Here is a 20,003-nt window from a genome sequence, read left to right on the forward strand (position 1 = left end):
TTTGGAAGGAAAAGGGTTGTATTCTGTTTGAATAAACAGACCTGCAAGCAGACCTAAAAAATGCTAGAGGTGTTCCTGGAACTGCAAGCTGTGTAAATGGGGTGCTTGTTCCTTCCACTGGGCTTTCCTGCGTTTGCACTTGAGGCTTCAGAAGACCTCGAAGGCAGCTAAGCGCATCCCTCGGCCCTGCAAGGTAGCCACGGACGCTGCAGCTCCTGAGGCAGCTCGGACCGTAGCAATGTCCTGGGGCCAGCAGCTCGTCTGTCTGTCTGTCTTCTCTGGGGATCTGTACCTCCTGGGAGAGGCATGTGCCCATCAAGGTCCACACCTGTGATTTCCTTCTCTCCTGGCTCCCCCTGACCCGAACCAGAGCACTTTATGGACAGCAGGTAGCTCTCCCCCTCTGTGGGGCCTGCACCCTCTTAGCAAGCAGCTCAGAAGCCGCTTCCCTGTGTTCTCACGGGTGGCTCTTGGGGGCCCTCTCTGCCGACCAGCCTGTCTCTGTGTCTCCCGTCTCGATCTTCAGTGGGAACTGCCCGTCTTACCTGCTGTTTAGAAACAAGCCATTTCTTTGTTTAATCTGTAAATGAGTTTCTCTGGCTGTGCCCCTCCTTCCATCATCTGTGTCTCCGGTTCTCCATGACATCCGGAGGCTCTGCTGTCATGCAGGCTATGGCTTCTCTCTCTGGGCTTTACTTCTCCAGTTGCCCCAACACCTACCCCTGTACCCCCCAAAGTCTTACTGACTTTCCCTCTTCTGTGAGGTAGCGGAATGGGACCCAAGCCCTGTGGGCTCCTTCCCTCTCTGCAGAGAGGTCCTGCTTCCTTGATGGCTGGTGCCGTCTCAGCAGGCAGGGAGCAGAGTCCCAACATCCTCCCTCCCTGGGCTTCCTTAGGGGTAGAATTTTCATGAGGGGACACCCTCCCTGCCACTCCTCTTTCATAGTGGCCTAAGCTCTTTGCTTGCCCGGTCAGGCTGCTTTGTTTTTGCTGCATCAGAGTCTTGGCTGACAGTCACCTGTCCCAGGCTCTGGGGCTTTCCTTGTCTCTGTGGCTGCTTGCTCATTTCATTATTCCCATGGAGAGGCAATGTAGCCCCTCACAGGTAGTTATCCAGGAGCCAGGAATCTGGTTAGAGCCCTGGATTAAATAAGGCTTTGTTGGGGCCCCTGGGTGGCGCAGCGGTTTAGCGCCTGCCTTTGGCCCAGGGCACGATCCTGGAGACCCGGGATCGAATCCCACGTCGGGCTCTCGGTGCATGGAGCCTGCTTCTCCCTCTGCCTGTGTCTCTGCCTCTCTCTCTCTCTCTCACTGTGTGCCTATCATAAATAAATAAAATTTAAAAAAAAGTAAATAAGGCTTTGTTTATAGGACCTAATACAGCCAAGGGCAGCCAGATTTCCCTCCAGGTAAGCCACCAACCGGGGCCATGGGCTCTTGGGAAAAGTCCCATCCCTGGGGGCCTTGCTTCTGTAGACTTGGCTCTCCTCCCTAAGCTCCCTGGGGGCTCCTCATCCAACCTAAAATAGGGTTCCTCAGCTGTCTGGGGGCCTGTGTGGCTCTCAGAATGTTTGAGGTGACTGTGAAAGTGATGACTTTAGAAACTGTTCAGTTTGGATGGCTTAGCCAGGTGGTTAGGCTTACTAGTGGTCTTATGTGGAAAGAACTGGCTCGGTACCACAAGCATCTGGAGCTTCAGGAACAAAGAACAACAGTATATTTCATCAAAAGGCTTGGAAAAGTAACCATGACTAGTTGGGAGTTTTGGGTTGTTGTTTTTAAGATCTTAGAAGCCTTGGTTGCCTCTAGGTACCTTAAAAAAAAAAAAAAGCCCAAATACCAAATTACAGTGTGCAGAGGCCACAGGCTGTGCAGAGAACACAGCACATGCTATACAGACACCGACACTCTCCCCAGGGGAGACTCATAGCCTGAGTTATGAGCCACAGACTGGTCCTTGTGTTCAGGTTTTAAGAAGAGACCTGGGGCAGGGAATGAGGCCATGAGAGCCACTCTCTGCCACTTGGGAGGGCATGGGCTACTGACGGTGGCCAGCAAGAGCCAGAGAACAGCCACCTGTACTTTGTGGACAGCTCCTCCCCATAGCTGCTCTGCTTATCCTTCCAACAGCCTAGGGCCACCTGGGGAAGCCAGACCAGAGACTCCTAGGGGCCAGCCTCAGACTGGGGAGGCTGCATGCTCAACAGGAGATTGTAGAAGAGGACAGTAGGGAAAGGACACAGGGCTGATGGCTCCAGAGGAATACACTAGACTCTGGTCACACACAGGAAAAGGGTGTGAGCAAACCTCATCCTGCAGTCTTAGGTCTGGCTCCTCAGGGTGTCAAGTGCTCCCAGATGTAAGTCCCTGGCCCTCTGCTGGCATCCCATAACTGGCCAGGGCTCTCCCAGGGTCTGAGTCATCACGGTGGGCTCAGCACAGGATCTCCTGAGTGTCAGGCTGGGTGGCCACTATCTGCACAATTCTGGCTTCCAATGTGAACTGGAACAAGCACCCACACTACACACACATATGTTCTAGAGGTTTCTACTGAGGTCAGAAAACCACCAGACAAGATTGTATATAAAGCAGAGACTTTCTGTAGATGGAGGACCTGATTGGGAGAATGGGGAGGAGTTCTAAGAAGCTGGAAGAAGCATGCTGGGGTAACCCAGGGGGATTTCATGACTGGGCTCTTCTGTCTTACTCAAGAAAGATGGGTTCACCCATGACCCTACCCCAAGGAGGTCCCTAGGAGGCTATGAGACTTTTACCTCAGATAGTGGGCACTATGTCAGCCCCACTGAAGACTCCTAACTCACCCCAATAGTAACTTCCTGAGAGAAGCCACAATCTCCCATAGCAGAGAAGGGAGGCTAGTATCGGGAGAGGTTTCCCCAGTTTGCCCAGTGGGACCAAAGCAAAAACAACCAAATCATGACAACGAGACTGGAGCAGAAGTCTAATTACAGGCTCTAGACTAAGCCCTGCCAGCCCCAAATAGTTAGAACCTGACAGATTCCTTACCAATGAAGAAGGGTAGGTATCTGAGAAGCAGATAATAGCCTGCCCTAGAGGACTCTGTTCCTTACCCTTCCTCATCTTCCACTTTAGCCATGTTGTACTAAAAACTGAAGTCTTGCCCTAGCTAAGAGACTGCTGTGATAAAGGAGAACTGGAGAGGGAGACTGTGAATTCCCGAGGTGCACAATTGGCTCTAAACCATCAGGCACCTGAGTCAAGAGTGAATACTCCCAGAAAGTCTGCATTAGCCCTGTACTTGCAGCCAAACAAAAGGTAGGGCTTGGCCCAACACACTAGTCAAATCTGCCATAGTTTGACGTGGTTAATTTTCAACCTTTTCCTTTCCCCTTTGAAGTGCAAGACCTAACGTACGCAGGACTGAGTCTGGGTATGTGGCCTGCTGGCCTTGCATGCTGCAGCTGGGTGATTGCTGTGATTCTTGGTGTGATCTGGGCCCGTGATTACTTCCAAGCCCATTTTCCCCTGCTTCTCTGTGCTGTCACTCTAGCTCCTGGTCCTCTCCTTGCTGTGGGTCCTACCTTCAGGTCACTCTATGATTCAAAGTGAAATGCCAATCAAATGCTTCTGTAATGAAAGACCTAATCACTCTACAGCATGCGTACATTCAATGAGCCTGACCAAGACCTTCTGTTGGCCATGTTGGGAAGCTGTTGCCTAAGAACAGACCTCAGTCCAGTGTGGGGGCTGGGTGATTAGCTCAGTGATCTCAGCAATGGGCTCCTGGTTGTTTTGGAATGTTTAGGACTGTGCAATGGAGCATGGGAGCTAAGCCAAGCCAATAGAGGCTTCCCAGTGGGCCTTAAATCCAGCCAGCCAAGATAGAGCACATTCTTATTCTGTAGCCCAGAGCTGCTCCAAGTATGGTTCATGAACCATGTACATTAACCTCAGCTAGAGCTGTTTGTAAAAATGCAGATTCCTGGGCCCCACTCCATACTGAATCTCTCTCTGATGCTCGGGCTCAAAAACAGTCTATATCCTAAACAAGTTCTTCAGATGATCCTGGTGCAACTCTGCGAACCTTGGCTGGAGAATCACTACAGTTTGCAAATGGCCCCCTCTAAGTAATCCGGCCAGTTCTACTAAGCCAAAGACCAGAACCTGAGAACAGAAATGGGGAAATTACAGCTTTCTATGGCAGATTACACTGCTGTCACTTGACTTCACATCCATGTGCCATGGGATGAGATGCAGGGGAAGGAGGGAATGTAATGCATGTTCACTGCCCCTTGACCAGGCATCATCCTCTCAGTGGTCCTGGCTGGCGTTCTTGGCATCTGTGTTGTCCTGGCAGTGTCCATTTGGCTTTTCAGAAGAAAGAAGAGGTAAGCTGGGTTTAGTTCAGAGTGAGAGTTGAGTAGCTTCTTTGTCCATGAGGATTGATCTGTCTGGGAAGGCGGTCTGCAGAATGAAGAGCCCCCATCATCTGTACCGACACTTATCCTAGGAGTGCTGTTTCTCAAACACCGTTGCCCCCAGTCTCCTCTGCATGAGACACTGGATCATTATACTCAGAGGTAGAAGTGTGTCTGCCGGCCCTACTGCCGTGGCTTACACCTTAAGACAAGTCTCTTGATTTGGGGGGACGGGCATTTGCCTAAACACAAGCAGTAAGGCTGTCTTCTTTCTAACATATTTACATCTGGGTTTTTTGGTTTGTTTGTTTCTGAATCCAAAAAGAGAAATGAAGGAAAACTTGACCAATCACTCACATTAGCTATTAATGCCCTTTGCTAATGTTTTTATTGTCATGTTTGATTTTTCTAAAACCAAATTTATTTTTTTCTGGTATATACAAAAACAATTTTCCAGGAATATTGTGGAATCAAAGGTTGGAAGTTGGGGTTGTAAGGAGACCTTCTTTAAAATGGAAGTCTAGTACTATCAGCTGTTATAAGAAAACAGTTGGAAAATGACGAAATTCCTTCTTGGTTAGTGCTTTATTTGGGGGGCATTCCTCCCAAGACCAACAGAACAGGGGAAAGGTCCCCATGAGAGGAATCTGACCCCTAAAATTCATCCCATTCCATAGCTGAATTAGGCTGCTCTCTGTTTGCCTCTTCTTTTTAACTGAGACTCATGTGTTCTTCTTGTTCCAGTAGCAAAAAAGGTGACAACAAAGGAGTCATTTACAAACCAGCCATCAAGAAGGAGACTGAAGCCCATGCCTGAGGCCTCAGAACTCCCAGGCACATCCAAGCAAGAACTTTGCTTTGCACACTACACACTGTGGCTCCCTAGACATTTGAAATACCTGAGGGTTGCCTGAAGTTCAACCCACAAATGCTCCAGACCCCTGCAGGACCTCTAGGTGGATACCCTGCCATCCTGATGCCACAGTCACTGCCAGGATAATGTGTGGATGGGAAGAACTCACCAATGAGGCAGGAACTCTAAGCTGTCTGCTTCATCTGTGTGAGACCATTAAGTTGTCTGGATTCTAGGGGCACAAACCAAGTCATCCACTGGGGGCTGTTACAGGTCAGAAAACATTTTCATCCAGGGATTCGCTTTAGTGTGGTTTCAAGGATCCTGGAAATTCTGCTTCTTGTCCAAGCTTTCAGACCAGAACGTGCACTCTCTGTTTAGGTTTTACCTTTGAGGCTCAGTTTCTTTCCACAGGGAAGTGGTTGTTGTCTTCCTCTGAGTTCATTCTGCTATGACAAAACTTTTGGTCTGATCTTACAACTGGGAGGAAGAATGATACAAAAGTGTCAAGGTGTAAGAGACCTAAAGAAAAAAAAAGACAGTCTTTGAAACACAGTAAAGGCGTCTCCCAAGTCCTGTCCTTTAGATCAAATGCACTGAATGGACCTGAGAGGGAGAGAAGAAGACACAGAAGGGCTGGAGGAAATCACTCTGAAGTCAGAACTGGAGTCAGAAGTGTGAGGACAGAATATTAAGCCCAAAGCCAACCTCCTGTCATGGGGCAGTTATGCTTTGTACTTCACAGACTTTATAATTAGGCTATTCCTTGAAAATCACTGTTGTTTTCTCTCTCCTAGAGTAGACATGACTTCTGAGATGACCCAAACTGCATCTGAACCTAGAGGAAATAGGCAGAAGCAAAATGACCGAAGAGCTTGGTCTCTTGCCCAAAGTTCATGTCTGACACTTCTGTGGAATCCCTCCTGCCAATCTTGAATTGGGATTACCTACTTCCCTGACCTTGAGGATGTTCAGGCATGGCTTGGTTACAATCTATTTTCAAGCTATGGAAGCAGGAAGCTATCTGTGCAGGGTGGGGGCATCCTGGTATTTAGGGAGCAATAGTAATGGAATGTTAACAAAAATTTTTCATGGTTTTCCACCCAAGTCACAGTTTCTGAGAAGACTTAACCCTTTCATGGGTGTAAAAGCCCCATGGAGGCCAGTTAGTTCCATGATTGGGAAGGGGCCTCCACTACCGACCTCATCCCGCACCTTGCAGTTCACGGAGAACTTCCTGATTCCTCATCTCATTCGGACAGCATGGAATATCCCATCAAAGCATGGTTTCTTTATAACATATTTTTCCTTCTACTCCTCCCTTTGACTCTGAGAAGTCTTCTCCCTTCTCTACCATCATGACTTTTTGTAGAGATGGCAAGCCCCATGGCTTTGTGGCTATAGTTTGCTCAACAGAGTTACAAAAGACCTAATGAACACTCAGACATGTGTACACAAAACCTCTGACAGCCCTGGAGCCTGGGGTGACATTCCTAGCCTAGCCATTAGCATGCCTGATGCTGATCAAACGACAACAGGGACAACCCGCATGACAGAGCAACGTGAATAAGGTGATGCTTCCTTGGCTTTGGCCCAAAGTTTCCAATCAGAAGCCAACCTAAATCACTCCAGAGCCCTGGGACTGTCTACCTTTTATGGACAAATTTTGCAAGAGAACAATGAGATCATTGTACCTGGCACAGCAGCCGTTCATAGAAAGTGAGATTTACTGGGCCATGAAAACAGTGGCATTTCTACTACCCTGTGGCTGAGATAACGCAAAGCTAGGGAGGCAAGCAGAAGACCAACAATCAACAGTCAACTTCCTTGCTAATCGGTATTGGACTCCTGAGGACTCTGCTTTGGAATTGGGAAGCCTCTGGTCAGGTTCTCATTCATTCCACTGACACAGCTGCCACTAAAGGAAGTCAGCACTGTGGCACGTGTGTACCCCCCGGAGGGCCTGGGTGCTGTGCGGAGTACACAAGTAGAGATCACAAAAACAAGGCCCAGGTGGGGAAAGGACACAGGAAAGCCCTGGCTTCTTTGCTTCTCACTAATGGGAGAGAGCTTGAGTCTCTTTCTTCTGTTTCTTTAGTATCATCTGGTACAAATAGTAAAAACTTATACCTGTTTCCTTAATAGGCACTCTGTTTCCTTAATAGGCACTCTAGAATTTCGTTGCATTGGCTATTAATCCCATTTCAAGTTCAGATCTTAAATTCTTCTCCCCTTCACTAAACTCTCTGGAGGCCTCCTGAGCACCACTGGGAAGCACCGGGATCTGCAGCACCCCTCTGTCCCTGCCTCGGAGGGACCATAGGCCACTGTGACGATGGTCTGTTTAGCACTTCTATATTTATTATAAGAATGATTGTAATGAAGACATAAACTATAAATATGAGAAATTATAAATAAAATGTTTTTCACATCAGACTGAATTTTTGGAAAGGTTAAAGCATTACTGTTGGCAAAGCACTTTGTAGTTCCCAGTCTATGGTGACAGGTAACTGATCAGAGCAAATGTCACTTGGCTATAGTGTTTTACACCTGGCTCAAGGGGATCCCTGGGTGGCTCCGCGGTTTAGTGTCCCCCTTCAGCCCAGGGTGTGATCCTGGAGACCGGGGATCGAGTCCCACACTGGGATCCCTGCATGGAGCCTGCTTCTCCCTCTGCCTGTGTCTCTGCCTCTCTCTCTTTGTCTCTCATGAATAAATAAATAAAATAAAAAAAAATAACCTGGCTCCAAAGGAAAACGCACTGATGTACTTAATCATTTTACTGAGGATGGAGGCCTGTGATGTGTGTGGCCCTGGGATCAGCTCCACACTGTGGAGCTGAGAAGTCCAGAATAATCAGGCAAAGGCTCAGAGAGAAGACGTTATCTAAGCTGGGTCTTAAAAAATAAGTCAAATTTGAACAGAAGGATGGAAAGAGGGAGGCATTCCTAATCAAAGTGACATGAATATAGAGAATGGGTCTTATGCCTCTTTACTTCACTAGGCATTGCACTGAGTAGGTTGGTAGCCTCTCTTGGTTGCCTGGTACCTATTTTGGATTTTTTTCCAAGCATGCTGTCATCTTTCATGTAATTTTTTATCTAAATGCAATTTCACCTCTGGTTTGATGAAAGAGGCATCCTGTCAAGGTTACAAACAGGTACAAGGTTACAAACATTGTTTGTTTATTTAGAAAAGCTTCCAAATCCAAACGAATTTTCACTTCAGTTGCCCAAGGATGGAAAGAGATGAACTGTCCAAGGGTAATCTTGCTCCAGTCGGTGATAAAGCAGCAAGCTCAGCTTTGAAATAGAAACATTATAAACCTCCAGGTTTTGATGGTCTCTTCAGTTAGAACACAGGTGTTCTTCAGTTCACCCTCTCAGATGCTAAATCCTTCTGAGGTGAGGACAGGTGGAACAAGGCACTCACAAAGTACCCGTGCAACTCTCATTCCTTTGCACTTGCTCCCATGCTAATAGGACTGGGACTGAAGGGGAGGGAGGAGACTAACATGAGCAACAGAAGTCATCTCCCTCCCTCCTCCCTCCATAGCTTTTCTCCCCTTTCCCTGAACTCAAGATTCATTGGGGTTGATGATCAGGGGCATGTGGTGGCAAGAGCCATGGGTTGGCTGAGAAGACTCCAGTCTTTCTTCAGGTTGGCCATTACCTCCTTGTGTAAATCCAGGTATATGGACAATCTAGAGCACGCAGTCCAATAGACTATAAAACAATATGATGCGAGACACATGAAAATTTAAAGTTATAGTAGCCACACACCCCAAAAAGGAAATAGTGACATCAATTTTAGTAATATATTTTATTTTATTTATTTTTTTTTAATTTTTATTTATTTATGATAGTCACACACACACACACACACAGAGAGAGAGAGAGAGAGAGAGAGAGAGAGAGAGAGAGAGGCAGAGACACAGGCAGAGGGAGAAACGTGGGATTCGATCCGGGGTCTCCAGGATCACGCCCTGGGCCAAAGGCAGGCGCTAAACCGCTGCACCACCCAGGGATCCCAGTAATATATTTTATAAAAACCCAATGGATCCAAAATACTATAATTTCAATATGTAATCAATATTTTGATGAGATATTTTCATTCTTCCTTTCCATAGTAAGTCTCTGAAATCTAGCATGTATTTTACATTTACAGCACATCTTGATTCAGACGCTAGATTTTCATTGAAAATACTTGATCTGTATTTAGAGTTCACAAAATTACAGTTGAAGAAGCAGATTCACATGCCCGAGTTGCTTCAAACACACTTAGATTTCCAAAAACTGAACTAATTATCAGCTTATAAATTGATTAAAGTAAAATAAGTCCAGTTTTTCTTACTTTCATTAAACACATCGTAAGTGCTCAGTAGCCACATGTGGCCAGAGGCCAGCCCAGCCGCTGTGCAGATATGGACTGCTAACCTTCTTCTTTGGCATACCCTTTGGCAAGGTTAAACCTAGAGAACTTTCATGCAAAATCAACCTGAGAAGGAAGTTTTGTAAGTGTGAGGGAATGGGGGGATTCAGGTAGATAGATATGGAGGATGGAAGAAAAGAAGGCAGATGGAAAATCAGGCTAAGGTACAGACCAGCATACCTTAGGCACAGCTCTCCTCTTTGTACCTCTTCTTGTAGCTCCACAGGGATTCTCCAGCCTTCCCTGCCATGGCAATGTCCTTTGGCCAGGACCGGGGGTCCAGGTGCTCAGTAGTGGCTCAGCCTAGAGCACTCTGGTGCCTTTGCAGGAGGAGCTTGAGCTACAGTCATGAAGGCGCCTAGTCAACTTGTTGGGGGACCTCACTGCAGGACCCTGGCCCACTGCCAGGTACTAACTGTCCCCCAAACACCCCCCTCCTGATCTCCTCAGAGTCTGACCATTCCTGTTTTGTCTCTGCTATTCCAGAGCTGGCTAGCCTGAAGGGAGCAAACACCCGAAACCTGAGTCACTTGAACTGTCAGCTGGCCCAGTTCCTCAATTGGGAAGGAGTTGCAAGTTGCCTTCTTTCAAGGTGTGGGGAGAAGTTATGAGACAAGAGGAAAGGAGACCTCTGCAGCTGCCTGCTGGGAAACAGAGGTGCCATCTGTGCAGTGGGCATTTTGGAGTTGCCTCTATGCCCACACTGTGCACACCCCAGCAGGGTGCATGACCCTTTGTGGTCCTCTGGCTCAGGCTCCATTATGACAGGGTAGGGGGGAAGGAGGGAGGCCCAGACAGAGCTGGAGAGGAGGGGCCCCATGCTCCACCTGTGCCCTTTCATTGGCAGGAGTAAGGGCCAAAGTGCTTTATGATACAGAATTATTCACCATAAAAAATTATTACGACAAAGTCAGTATATCATTATGACTGCAGGTCAATCAGGGATTCAGAAAGCCTCTCATTTGTATATCCTAGACTGCAACTTCACTCCATTATCCCACAGCCCAGGCAGAGAGGAAAGAGGAAACATTGCCCTCAAAAGTGGAGAGCCAAAAAAGGGCTCTGACTCTGGGCTAAGTTAAAGTCACACAGCTCCTGCAGCTCCCTGATCTTCAGTGACAGTATGGGGTCTGCCCTTAGCAGCTCCAGGACATGGAAACATCTTGTAATAGAATTTACCATGCTTCTCTCAATCATGCCACAACCTCATGAAGCCCCAAAGGCTAAAGGCACTAAAGGCATTTGTGCCAATATTTCTGGAAAGTCAACAACCTCCTGCTCCAATCTGCTTGGTAATATTAAACCCTGGCCTCTGTTCAGCAAAAGTCTGACCAAGACTGCCAGCTGCTAGCAGACAAAGGAGTCAGCTCAAGCTCCGGCGATGTTACCCTCACCTCTTCAGCAAACCTGATATGTCCCAAGGATGTATTCATTGAACTTTCTCTATTCCTAAGGCTGAACTGGAGAGAAGGAATAAATAACACACACACACACACACACACACACACACACACACTCTATTATCCCATTTGAATAAAATTCCAAAAAGTACAAAATAAACTACAGTGATAGAAAGCAGATTGATGGTCACCCAGGGATGAGGTGGCAGTGGAGGGTGGGGGATGAAGGGATTCCCAAAGGGCACCAGAAATTGGTGAAGTGTTGGATATGTACTTTATCTTAATTGTGGTGATGGTTTCTCCACATAGGTCAAGACTGTTCAAATTTTACACTTTAAATATGTGTCATTTATCTTACACCAATTAGCCTTCAATAAAACTAGAAGAAGAAGAAGAAGAAGGAAGAAGAAGGAAGAATAAGGAAGAAGGAAGAAGAGGAAGAGAAGGAAGAAGGAAGAAGAAGGAAGAAGAAGGAAGAAGAAGAAGAAGAAGGAAGAAGAAGGAAGAAGAAGAAGAAGAAGGAAGAAGAAGGAAGAAGAAGAAGAAGAAGGAAGAAGAAGGAAGAAGAAGGAAGAAGAAGAAGAAGAGAAGAGAAGAAGAAGAAGAAGAAGAAGAAGAAGAAGAAGAAGAAGAAGAAAACACAGCCAAATGACACCCTGCCTTGTCCTGGCATTTCCATTGAGAGCTTATCCTCATCCATCTAGAAGGAGAAGGCTGGCCAGAACTGGCACCTTCCTTGAGACCCACCCTGTGGGTGGTAGCCTAGGAAGGAGTGTGATCTCTATTCACACAGCCAGCTCTGACCTCTTGATACTGTAAGTCAAAGTCATTATTTCTGCTTGAGCTCACTGGTTTCAAATATTAACTTTTAATTACCTGCAATGAAGACAACAAACACAGGGCTATGGGTTCAAGGACAAACTCAGACCTCTGTAAGAACTCTGTGTCAATGATGAGAGTCTACTGGCTTCTCTGCAAGAAAAAAAGACTCTTCTGGTGAGGCAGTTAACATAACCAGTCAATTTATCTGCTGAAACTGGTTTCCCAAGCTACCTAGACATCCAACAGCAGACCTCAAGCATCTTATTCTTTCCTTCCCAATCCCCAACAAATAACCATTTGAAAAGTTTTCCTAAATGAAGTACAATCTTCCCATGGAGAACAAGCATGGTCAGGAGCTTATCACTTCCCCTTAGCCACTGGGTGAAACCTAAATTTATTTCCTGTGATACTGAATATAATAAGAAATATGTATTTGGTACTTGTCCCCAGTTCCTGGCTCAGAGCTCCCAAAGATTATCCTCCTTTAAGCTCCTTTAAGCCATACCTAAGTTTATGCTAAAGAAGTGATGCTTTGAGGATAGGGGATTGGTTGCCAGAGGAACCAACCATGTCATTAGAAGGCTGGAACTTTCAGCCCTACCTCCTCTGACCTCCAGGGGAAGACTGGGAATTGAGTTCAAACACCAATAGCCAATGATTTAATCAATCATGCCTACATAGCAGGACCTCCACAGAAACCCTAAACAATGGAGTTCAGAGAGCTTCCAATACCTGGAGGTACCCAGAGAGGGCATGGAAGCTTTGTGTCCCTTTCCCATACTTTGACCTCTATATCTCTCCATCTGACTGTTCATCTGTATTCTTTATAATATCTTTTATAACAAATAAGTAAATATAAGTAAAGGTTTTGTGAGCTGTTCTAGCAAATTATCAGACATGCAGAGTGATTCATAGGAACCCACAGTTTATACCCAGTTGGTCAGAATTACAGGTGACTACCTGCAACTGGCAATTAGTATCCAAAGTGGGGGGCAGTCTTGTGGGATTGAGCCCTTAATCTGTGGGGTCTGTACTAACACTGGGCAGTCGGTGTCAGAAATGAGTTAAATTGTAGAACACCTACTTGGTGTCCACAGAGAACTGAATTGTTTAGTGTGGAAAAACTCACACATCTGGTGTCAGAACAGCATTTTCCTTTATCTCTCTTCTGTTATTCAAAGTAATTTCCAACTGACTTACTTTCTCATACCTCCTTATTCAAAAGCAAAAATTTAATGAATAACTACTATCTGTTAAGCATATATTAAGTGATGGGGATTCAAACATGATTCAGAGAGAGTTCCTATATTCAATGATAATTGGTATAACAATCTCATTTGGGAAAGCAAGCAGAAACCACTAACCATAGTATATAGAAGAGTAGTCCGAAAAGAATACTATGTATCTATTAATGAAAGAACAGCTAAACAACTTGTATATCTGAAAGATGGAATGCTATTCAGCAAAAAGTTGTAAATTACCAATATACAAAAAATATGGGTGGATCTCAGAAAATTATGTTGGATGAAAGAATTCAGACATAAAAGAGTAATTTAGTGTTGTTCCATTCATATAAAGTTCAAAACAAATGAAATTAATCTATGGTGACAGAAGTTGGAAGTGGCGATTACCTGTGTTAGGCGGGGTCCATTGACTAGAAAAGAGTGCAAGGGAACCAGCTGGAGAAAGGCAGTGTTCTATATCTTGGAAGGAGCAGTGGTTACATAGATGTAGCCATTTGTCAAAACTCATCCAATTGTATACTTTAAATCTGTCCATTTTATTGTATGGAAATTATTCCTTGATTTAAAAAAAAATCTGCTAAGGGGTAACTGGACACTGACACTTGCTTTGAGTCTCATCAGGAATGATTTCACAAAAGGTAACATTTGAGCAGGACCTAGAAGGAGGAATAAGATGCTTTCTTTCTGGTTGGAATTGAAAACAAGAGCAAGTATGTGGAGATATGAAAGTCCAGTGTGTCGTAATAGAGATCTTACAGGTGAGCTTGATAATAATGTCTGGGAAGGGAAGAGGGGGGAATGGTGGGAGGCAGGAAAAAGTGGTTGGGATCAGACTGTGAAAGCCCTTGAATGATAAGTACTTTCTAATAAGGACAACAAGAAATCATGGAAGTGCTTAGAGTTTAGTTTTAGCTGATTACATAAACAATGTATGCTCATTAAAAAAATACAAATAATATATGTATAAAGCCAAAGGTCCCCCATAATCCCAACTCCCCAAATAGGCATTGCTAAGAATTGTTTCATCTTTCTAGCCTTTATGTACATGTGTGCATATTTTAGTGCTCATTTTTAATAAAATGGACGGATAAGATATATATTGTATGCTCTATAAGAGCTAGGACCATGCCGGTTTACTTTCACTTTCACATTCCCAGTATCTAGCACAATGTCTGGCCTAAGAAATATTTGGTGAATGAAAGAATATCTATACCTTGCTTTTGTTTTCTAACAGATTCCAAATATCCTCATTATTTATTTATTCATGAGAGACAGAGAGAGAGAGGCAGAGACACAGGCAGATGGAGAAGCAGGTTCCCTACAGGGAGCCTGATGTGGGACTCCATCCCAGTATCCTGGGATCACGACCTGAGCCACCCAGGTGCCCCACATCCTCATTTTTTTTTTTAATGGCTGTTAAGTATTTAGCTCTTTGAGGCAAAGCTCTACGGACAGACAGTGCTGCAAATTCCTTACCTTTACAATACTACCGCAAGATCCTTTTGCACTTGAGTATATTTCAATAGGATAAATTCCTAGAAAAGGGAATGCTGGTTCAAAATATTTACATCTCAAAATTTTATAATGAATTTTGCTAAATCACCAAAGGATTGTACTAATTTGCTTTCTCACAACATGCTGCTTCCATCATATGTTCAACAATCCTTGATATTATCAATCTTTTTCATCTTTGACAATCTGATAATCTAAAAATTGTTTGTTTTATATTTCATTAATTAATAGTCTAGCATTCTATCTTATCTTTACTGGTTATTATATTTTATCTGTGAATTATATGTTTATGTCCTTTGATTACTTGACTAAATCAATATTTTTTATTCACAGAAGCTCCTTCTCTATTATAGGAGGCAACTCTTTGTAATATAAGCCAAAGATATTTCCAGTCTTTTTCGTTTAGAGTATCTTTTGCTGTTTTAAATTTTATGCAGTCAACTCTGTCCATTTTTTTCCCTTTGTGATTTATAGTACAGTGCTAAGAAAAACTCTATTCACCTTAGGATTATGAAACTACAGTGACCCCTGAACGAATTTGAACTGAACTGGCCCACTAATAGGCAGACTTTTTTCAATAAGTATATTAAAACATTTTTGGAGACTTGCAACAATTTGAAAAAACTTGTAGACAAACTATATAGTCGAAAAATATCAAAAAAATTAAGAAAATGTTAGGTATCTCATGCAGAAAATAGATGCAGATACCAGTCTACTTTATCATTTACTTCCATAAAATATACATACATCTATTATAAAAAGTTAAAATTTATCAAAATTTATGTACATAGAGATTGTACATGGCACCATTCAGCCAAAAGAAATGTAAACAAACACAAAAATGCAGTATTCATCTTAAGGGCAGCCCTGGTGGCGCAGTGGTTTAGTGCTGCCTGCAGCCTGGGGTGTCATCCTGGAGACCTGGGATCAAGTCCCATGTCGGGCTCCCGGCTTGGAGCCTGCTTCTCCCTCTGCCTGTGTCTCTGCCTCTCTCTATCTCTCATGAATAAATAAATAAAATCTTAAAAAAAAATCTTAAATGCATAAAATTAACTATAGTACATACTGCACTACTGTAATAATTTCATAGCCACCTCCTATAGCTATTGAGGTGAACTCAAGTGTTGCAAGTATCTGCTTAAAATGCTGTGTGATGGTAATCATCTCTGCATGACCAATTCACCTCCCCAGTAAAACTGCATATCACAGTAAAAAGTGATCTCTCCCATTCTCACATATTTTTCATAATGTTTAGTACAATACTGTAAACCTTGGATAACATTATGAGACCCTCTAGAAGTGCTCCCAAGAAACAGAAAAAAATCATGACATTAAAAGAAAAGTTGAATTGCTTGATATGTACCATAGTTTGAGGTCTGCAGCTGTGACCGTCTGCCATTTCAAGGTAAATTAATCCAGCACAAGGACCATTGTGGGGGTGGGGGGAAGGAAATTCATGAAGCTGTCACTGCAGCTATATCAGCAGGCACAAAAACCTTGTACTTTTTTGCAAAATACCTTTATCTTGTATTGAAAATGCAGCTTTTGAGTGCAGCACTGCTATAAGAAAGGCTTTCTTATAGACTCTAATATGATTTGAGAAAAAGCAGTCATTATATGATAACTTAAAGCAAAAGGAAAGTGAAGGATCTAAAGCTAGAGAATTTAACACCAGCAAAGAGTGGTTTGATAATTTTAGAAAGACGCTTGGCTTAAAAAGTGTCAAGATAACAAGAGAAGCAGCTTCTGCCAACCACGAGGCAACAGGCAAGCTCCTAGTCACTTATTAAGAAAATCATTGTTGAGAAAGAATATCTGCCTGAAAAGGTTTCTAATGCAGACAAAAATGCCCCAAAGGACATTTTTTTAAGGCAAGAAGGAATAGGGTAACTCTACTGTTGAGCAAATGCAGTCAGATTTATGACCAGGACTGTCCTTATCTATGATGCTACTAAGCCTCGGCCTTGAAAAGAAAAAGATAAATACCAGCTGCCAGTCTTTTGGTTTGTAAGAAGGCCTGGATGATGGGAACTCTTTCTGGATTGGTTCCATCAATGTCCCTAAAGTCAGGAAGTACCTTCCCAAGTAAGTGATTGCCTTTTTTTTAAGTTTATTTTTTTTGGATTCTCTTCACCCAACTTGGGGCTTGAACTCCTGACCCCATGATGAAGATCTGCATGCCCTTCTGACTGAGCCAGCCATGTGCCCCAGTAAGTGACTGCCTTTTAAAGTTGTTGTTTTGAGGTGGGGAGGAGCAGAGAGACAGAGAGAGAGAGAGGGAGAGAGAGAGATAATCTTAAGCAGGATCCATGCCCAGGACAGAACCTGATGTAGGACTCATCTCAAGACCCTGATATCATGACCTTAGCCAAAATCAAGAGTTGGATGCTTAACCAGCTGAGCCATCCAGGCATTCCTAAAGTTCTTTTGATAGTGGACAACTTTCCTGGCCACCCAGAACCCCATGAGTTCAACATAGAAGGCGTCAAAGTGGTTTACTTACCCCCAAACACAAACAACATCTCTAATTCAGTCTCTAAATTGGGGGTCATAAAACCTTTAAGGTCATGACATATGGTATCCTATGGGAAGTATTGTTAACACTATGGAAAGAACCCTGATAGGGAAAACACCATGAAAGTCTGGAAGGATCACACCATCCAATATGCCACCATTGTTACAGGAAAAGCCATGAAAGTATCAAGACAGGAACAATAAATTCCTGCTGGAGAAAACTGCCCAGATGTTGTGCATGACTTCACATGATTTATGACAGAGTCAATCAAGGAAATCATAAAGGAGATTGTGGATATGGCAATAAAGGTGAGAGTTCCAAGACATGGATCTTAAGAAATTCAAGAGCTAATACACATCACCTCAGAAGAGTGAAGAGAAGATGATTTGATGGAGATGAGTGCCTCGGAACCAGTGCCAGATAATGGGGAAGGAGACCTAGAATAAGCAATGCCAGAAAACAAGTTGACGTTAGACTATCTGGCAGAAGGGTTCTGATTATTTAAGACTGCTTTGGTTTTCTACAACATGGATCCTTTTGTGATACAGGCACTGAAACTAAAGCAAATGTTCGAAAAAGTATTGGTACCATAGAGAAACAGTTTTAGAGAAATGAAAAAAAAGTCACACAGAAATTATGATGTATTTCCATAAAGTCACATCAAGTGTGCCTGCCTCTCCTCTGCCTCCCCTCCTATCTCCTCTCCTCTTCCACCTCTGCCACTCCTGAGACAGCAAGACCAACCCTTCTTCTTCCTCCTCTGAGCTCAGCAGCCTACTCATTGTGAAGATGATGAGAATGAAGACTGGGCTGCCCTTGTTTTCTGTTTTAGAACTTTGCTTTCAAGAATTACAGTATGCCTCTCATGATTGGAGAAACTGCCTATCAGCCTATCATCACAAGTGTTTTTTAAAAAAATGTAACAGGGATCCCTGGGTGGCACAGCGGTTTAGCGCCTGCCTTTGGCCCAGGGCGCGATCCTGGAGACCCGGGATCGAATCCCACGTCGGGCTCCCGGTGCATGGAGTCTGCTTCTCCCTCTGCCTGTGTCTCTGCCTCTCTCTCTCTCTCTGTGACTATCAGAAATAAATTTTAAAAAATGCAAAAAAAAAAAGAATACTTAAAAATGTAATTCTCTGTATTACTCAGATATTGCCTGGAGACCCGGGATCGAATCCCACATCGGGCTCCCAGTGCATGGAGCCTGCTTCTCCCTCTGCCTGTGTCTCTGCCTCTCTCTCTCTCTCTCTCTCTCTGTGACTATCATAAATAAATAAAAATTAAAAAAAAAGAAAGAAACGCATAAAAAAAATGTAACAATGTTGGGCAGCCCAGGTGGCTCAGCAGTTTAGCGTCGCCTTCAGCCCAGGGCCTGATCCTGGAGATCTGGGATCGAGTCCCACGTCGGGCTCCCTGCATGGAGCCTGCTTTGCCCTCTGCCTGTGTCTCTGCCTCTCTCTCTCTGTGTCTCTCATGAATAAATAAAATATTTTTTAAAAATAAAAATAAATTAAAAATACAAAATTAACAATGTTTCTAATAGTATATTATGAATATGATTGTAATACCCTATGCCATAAAAATTTTATGACCATTCATTAGTGTGTAGGCTAGGCTACTATGAAGCAATTTTATTGATTACATAAAAATATGATTACCATAAAGCAATCACAGTGTTGCTTCCTCATTTTCAATGCATGAGTTGTTATACACATGTAAATACAAATTTTTTATATTATCTTTTCATTTTTAACGTCTAGTGTTAGCAATGCATATAATGTCTACAGTGTTTTGTATAAGAAAATATTGATACAGGTACTGGAAGACTATTCATCTTGCAAACACACATCATAAACTACAGTGTTAATAAATAGAGTACAGTACTGTAAATGTATTTTCCCTTATGATTTTTTAAAATATTTTTTATTTTTTTAAAAGATTTATTTATTTATTTATTCATGAGAGACAGAGAGAAAGAGGCAGAGACACAGGCAGAGGGAGAAGCAGGTTCCACGCAGGGAGCCCGATGTGGGACTCGATCCCAGGTCTCCAGGATCACGCCCCAGGTGGAAGGCAGGTGCCAAACCACTGAGCCACCCAGGCATCTCAAGATTTTTTTTTTTTTTAATTTGAGAGAGAGAGCATAAGGGAGGAGGAGAGGCAGAGGGAGAAGCAGACTCCCCGCTAAGCAGGGAACCTGATGAGAGGCTTGATTCCAGGACCCTGAGATCATGACCTGAGCTGAAGGCAGACACTTAACCAACCGAGACACCCAGGCACCCCTCTTACGATTTTTTTTAAATAACATTTTCTCTAGCTTACTTTAAGAAAGCATTATATAATACATATAACATAAAATACGTGATAATCATCTATTTATATCAGTAAGGTTTCCAGTCAACGGGAGGCTAATAATGGTAGTTTTTAGAGAGTCAAAAGTTATGCATAGATTTTCAACTACCTGTGGAGTGGGTGGGAGGGTCAACACCACTAACTCCTGTGTTGTTCAAGGATCAATTGTATTCTGATTTTCTTCTAGTTCTTTTATAGTTTTTCTTCTTGCATTTCAATTTTTTTTAAAGATTTCTATTTATTCATGAGAGAGGCAGAGACATAAAGGGAGAAGCAGGTTGCCCACAGGGAGCCTGATGCGGGACTCGATCTCAGGACCCCAGGATCACAACCTAAGCCAAAGGCAGATGCTCAACCACTGAGCCACCCAGGTGCCCCTGCATTTCAATTTTAATCTTTACATTTTGTTTTATAGTAAAAGTGAAATAAGGGGGCAGCCCCAGTGGCTGAGAGGTTTAGTGCCGCTTTCAGCCC

At 43.7% G+C, this 20,003-nt stretch overlaps 1 protein-coding gene across 4 annotated transcripts in view; it reads left to right on the forward strand.

The window, feature by feature from the left end:
• Positions 1-8,010, forward strand: part of CA12 (carbonic anhydrase 12) — a 55,503-nt gene extending 47,493 nt beyond the window's left edge. For 3 of the 4 annotated variants that reach the window (XM_055319587.1, XM_055319588.1, XM_055319584.1), the window contains 3 exons: positions 3,380-3,412; positions 4,283-4,370; positions 5,145-8,010. In XM_055319587.1, coding sequence (XP_055175562.1) covers positions 3,380-3,412; positions 4,283-4,370; positions 5,145-5,217 — 194 coding nt within the window. In that variant the 3' untranslated portion in view covers positions 5,218-8,010. The remainder of the gene's footprint in view (positions 1-3,379; positions 3,413-4,282; positions 4,371-5,144) is intronic. The other variant, XM_055319586.1, reaches the window with a different exon arrangement.
• The last annotated feature ends 11,993 nt before the right edge of the window (positions 8,011-20,003 follow it).

The sequence above is a fragment of the Nyctereutes procyonoides genome, unplaced genomic scaffold, assembly GCF_905146905.1.
Source record: "Nyctereutes procyonoides isolate TBG_1078 unplaced genomic scaffold, NYPRO_anot_genome, whole genome shotgun sequence".
NCBI classification, from domain to species: Eukaryota; Metazoa; Chordata; class Mammalia; order Carnivora; family Canidae; genus Nyctereutes; species Nyctereutes procyonoides.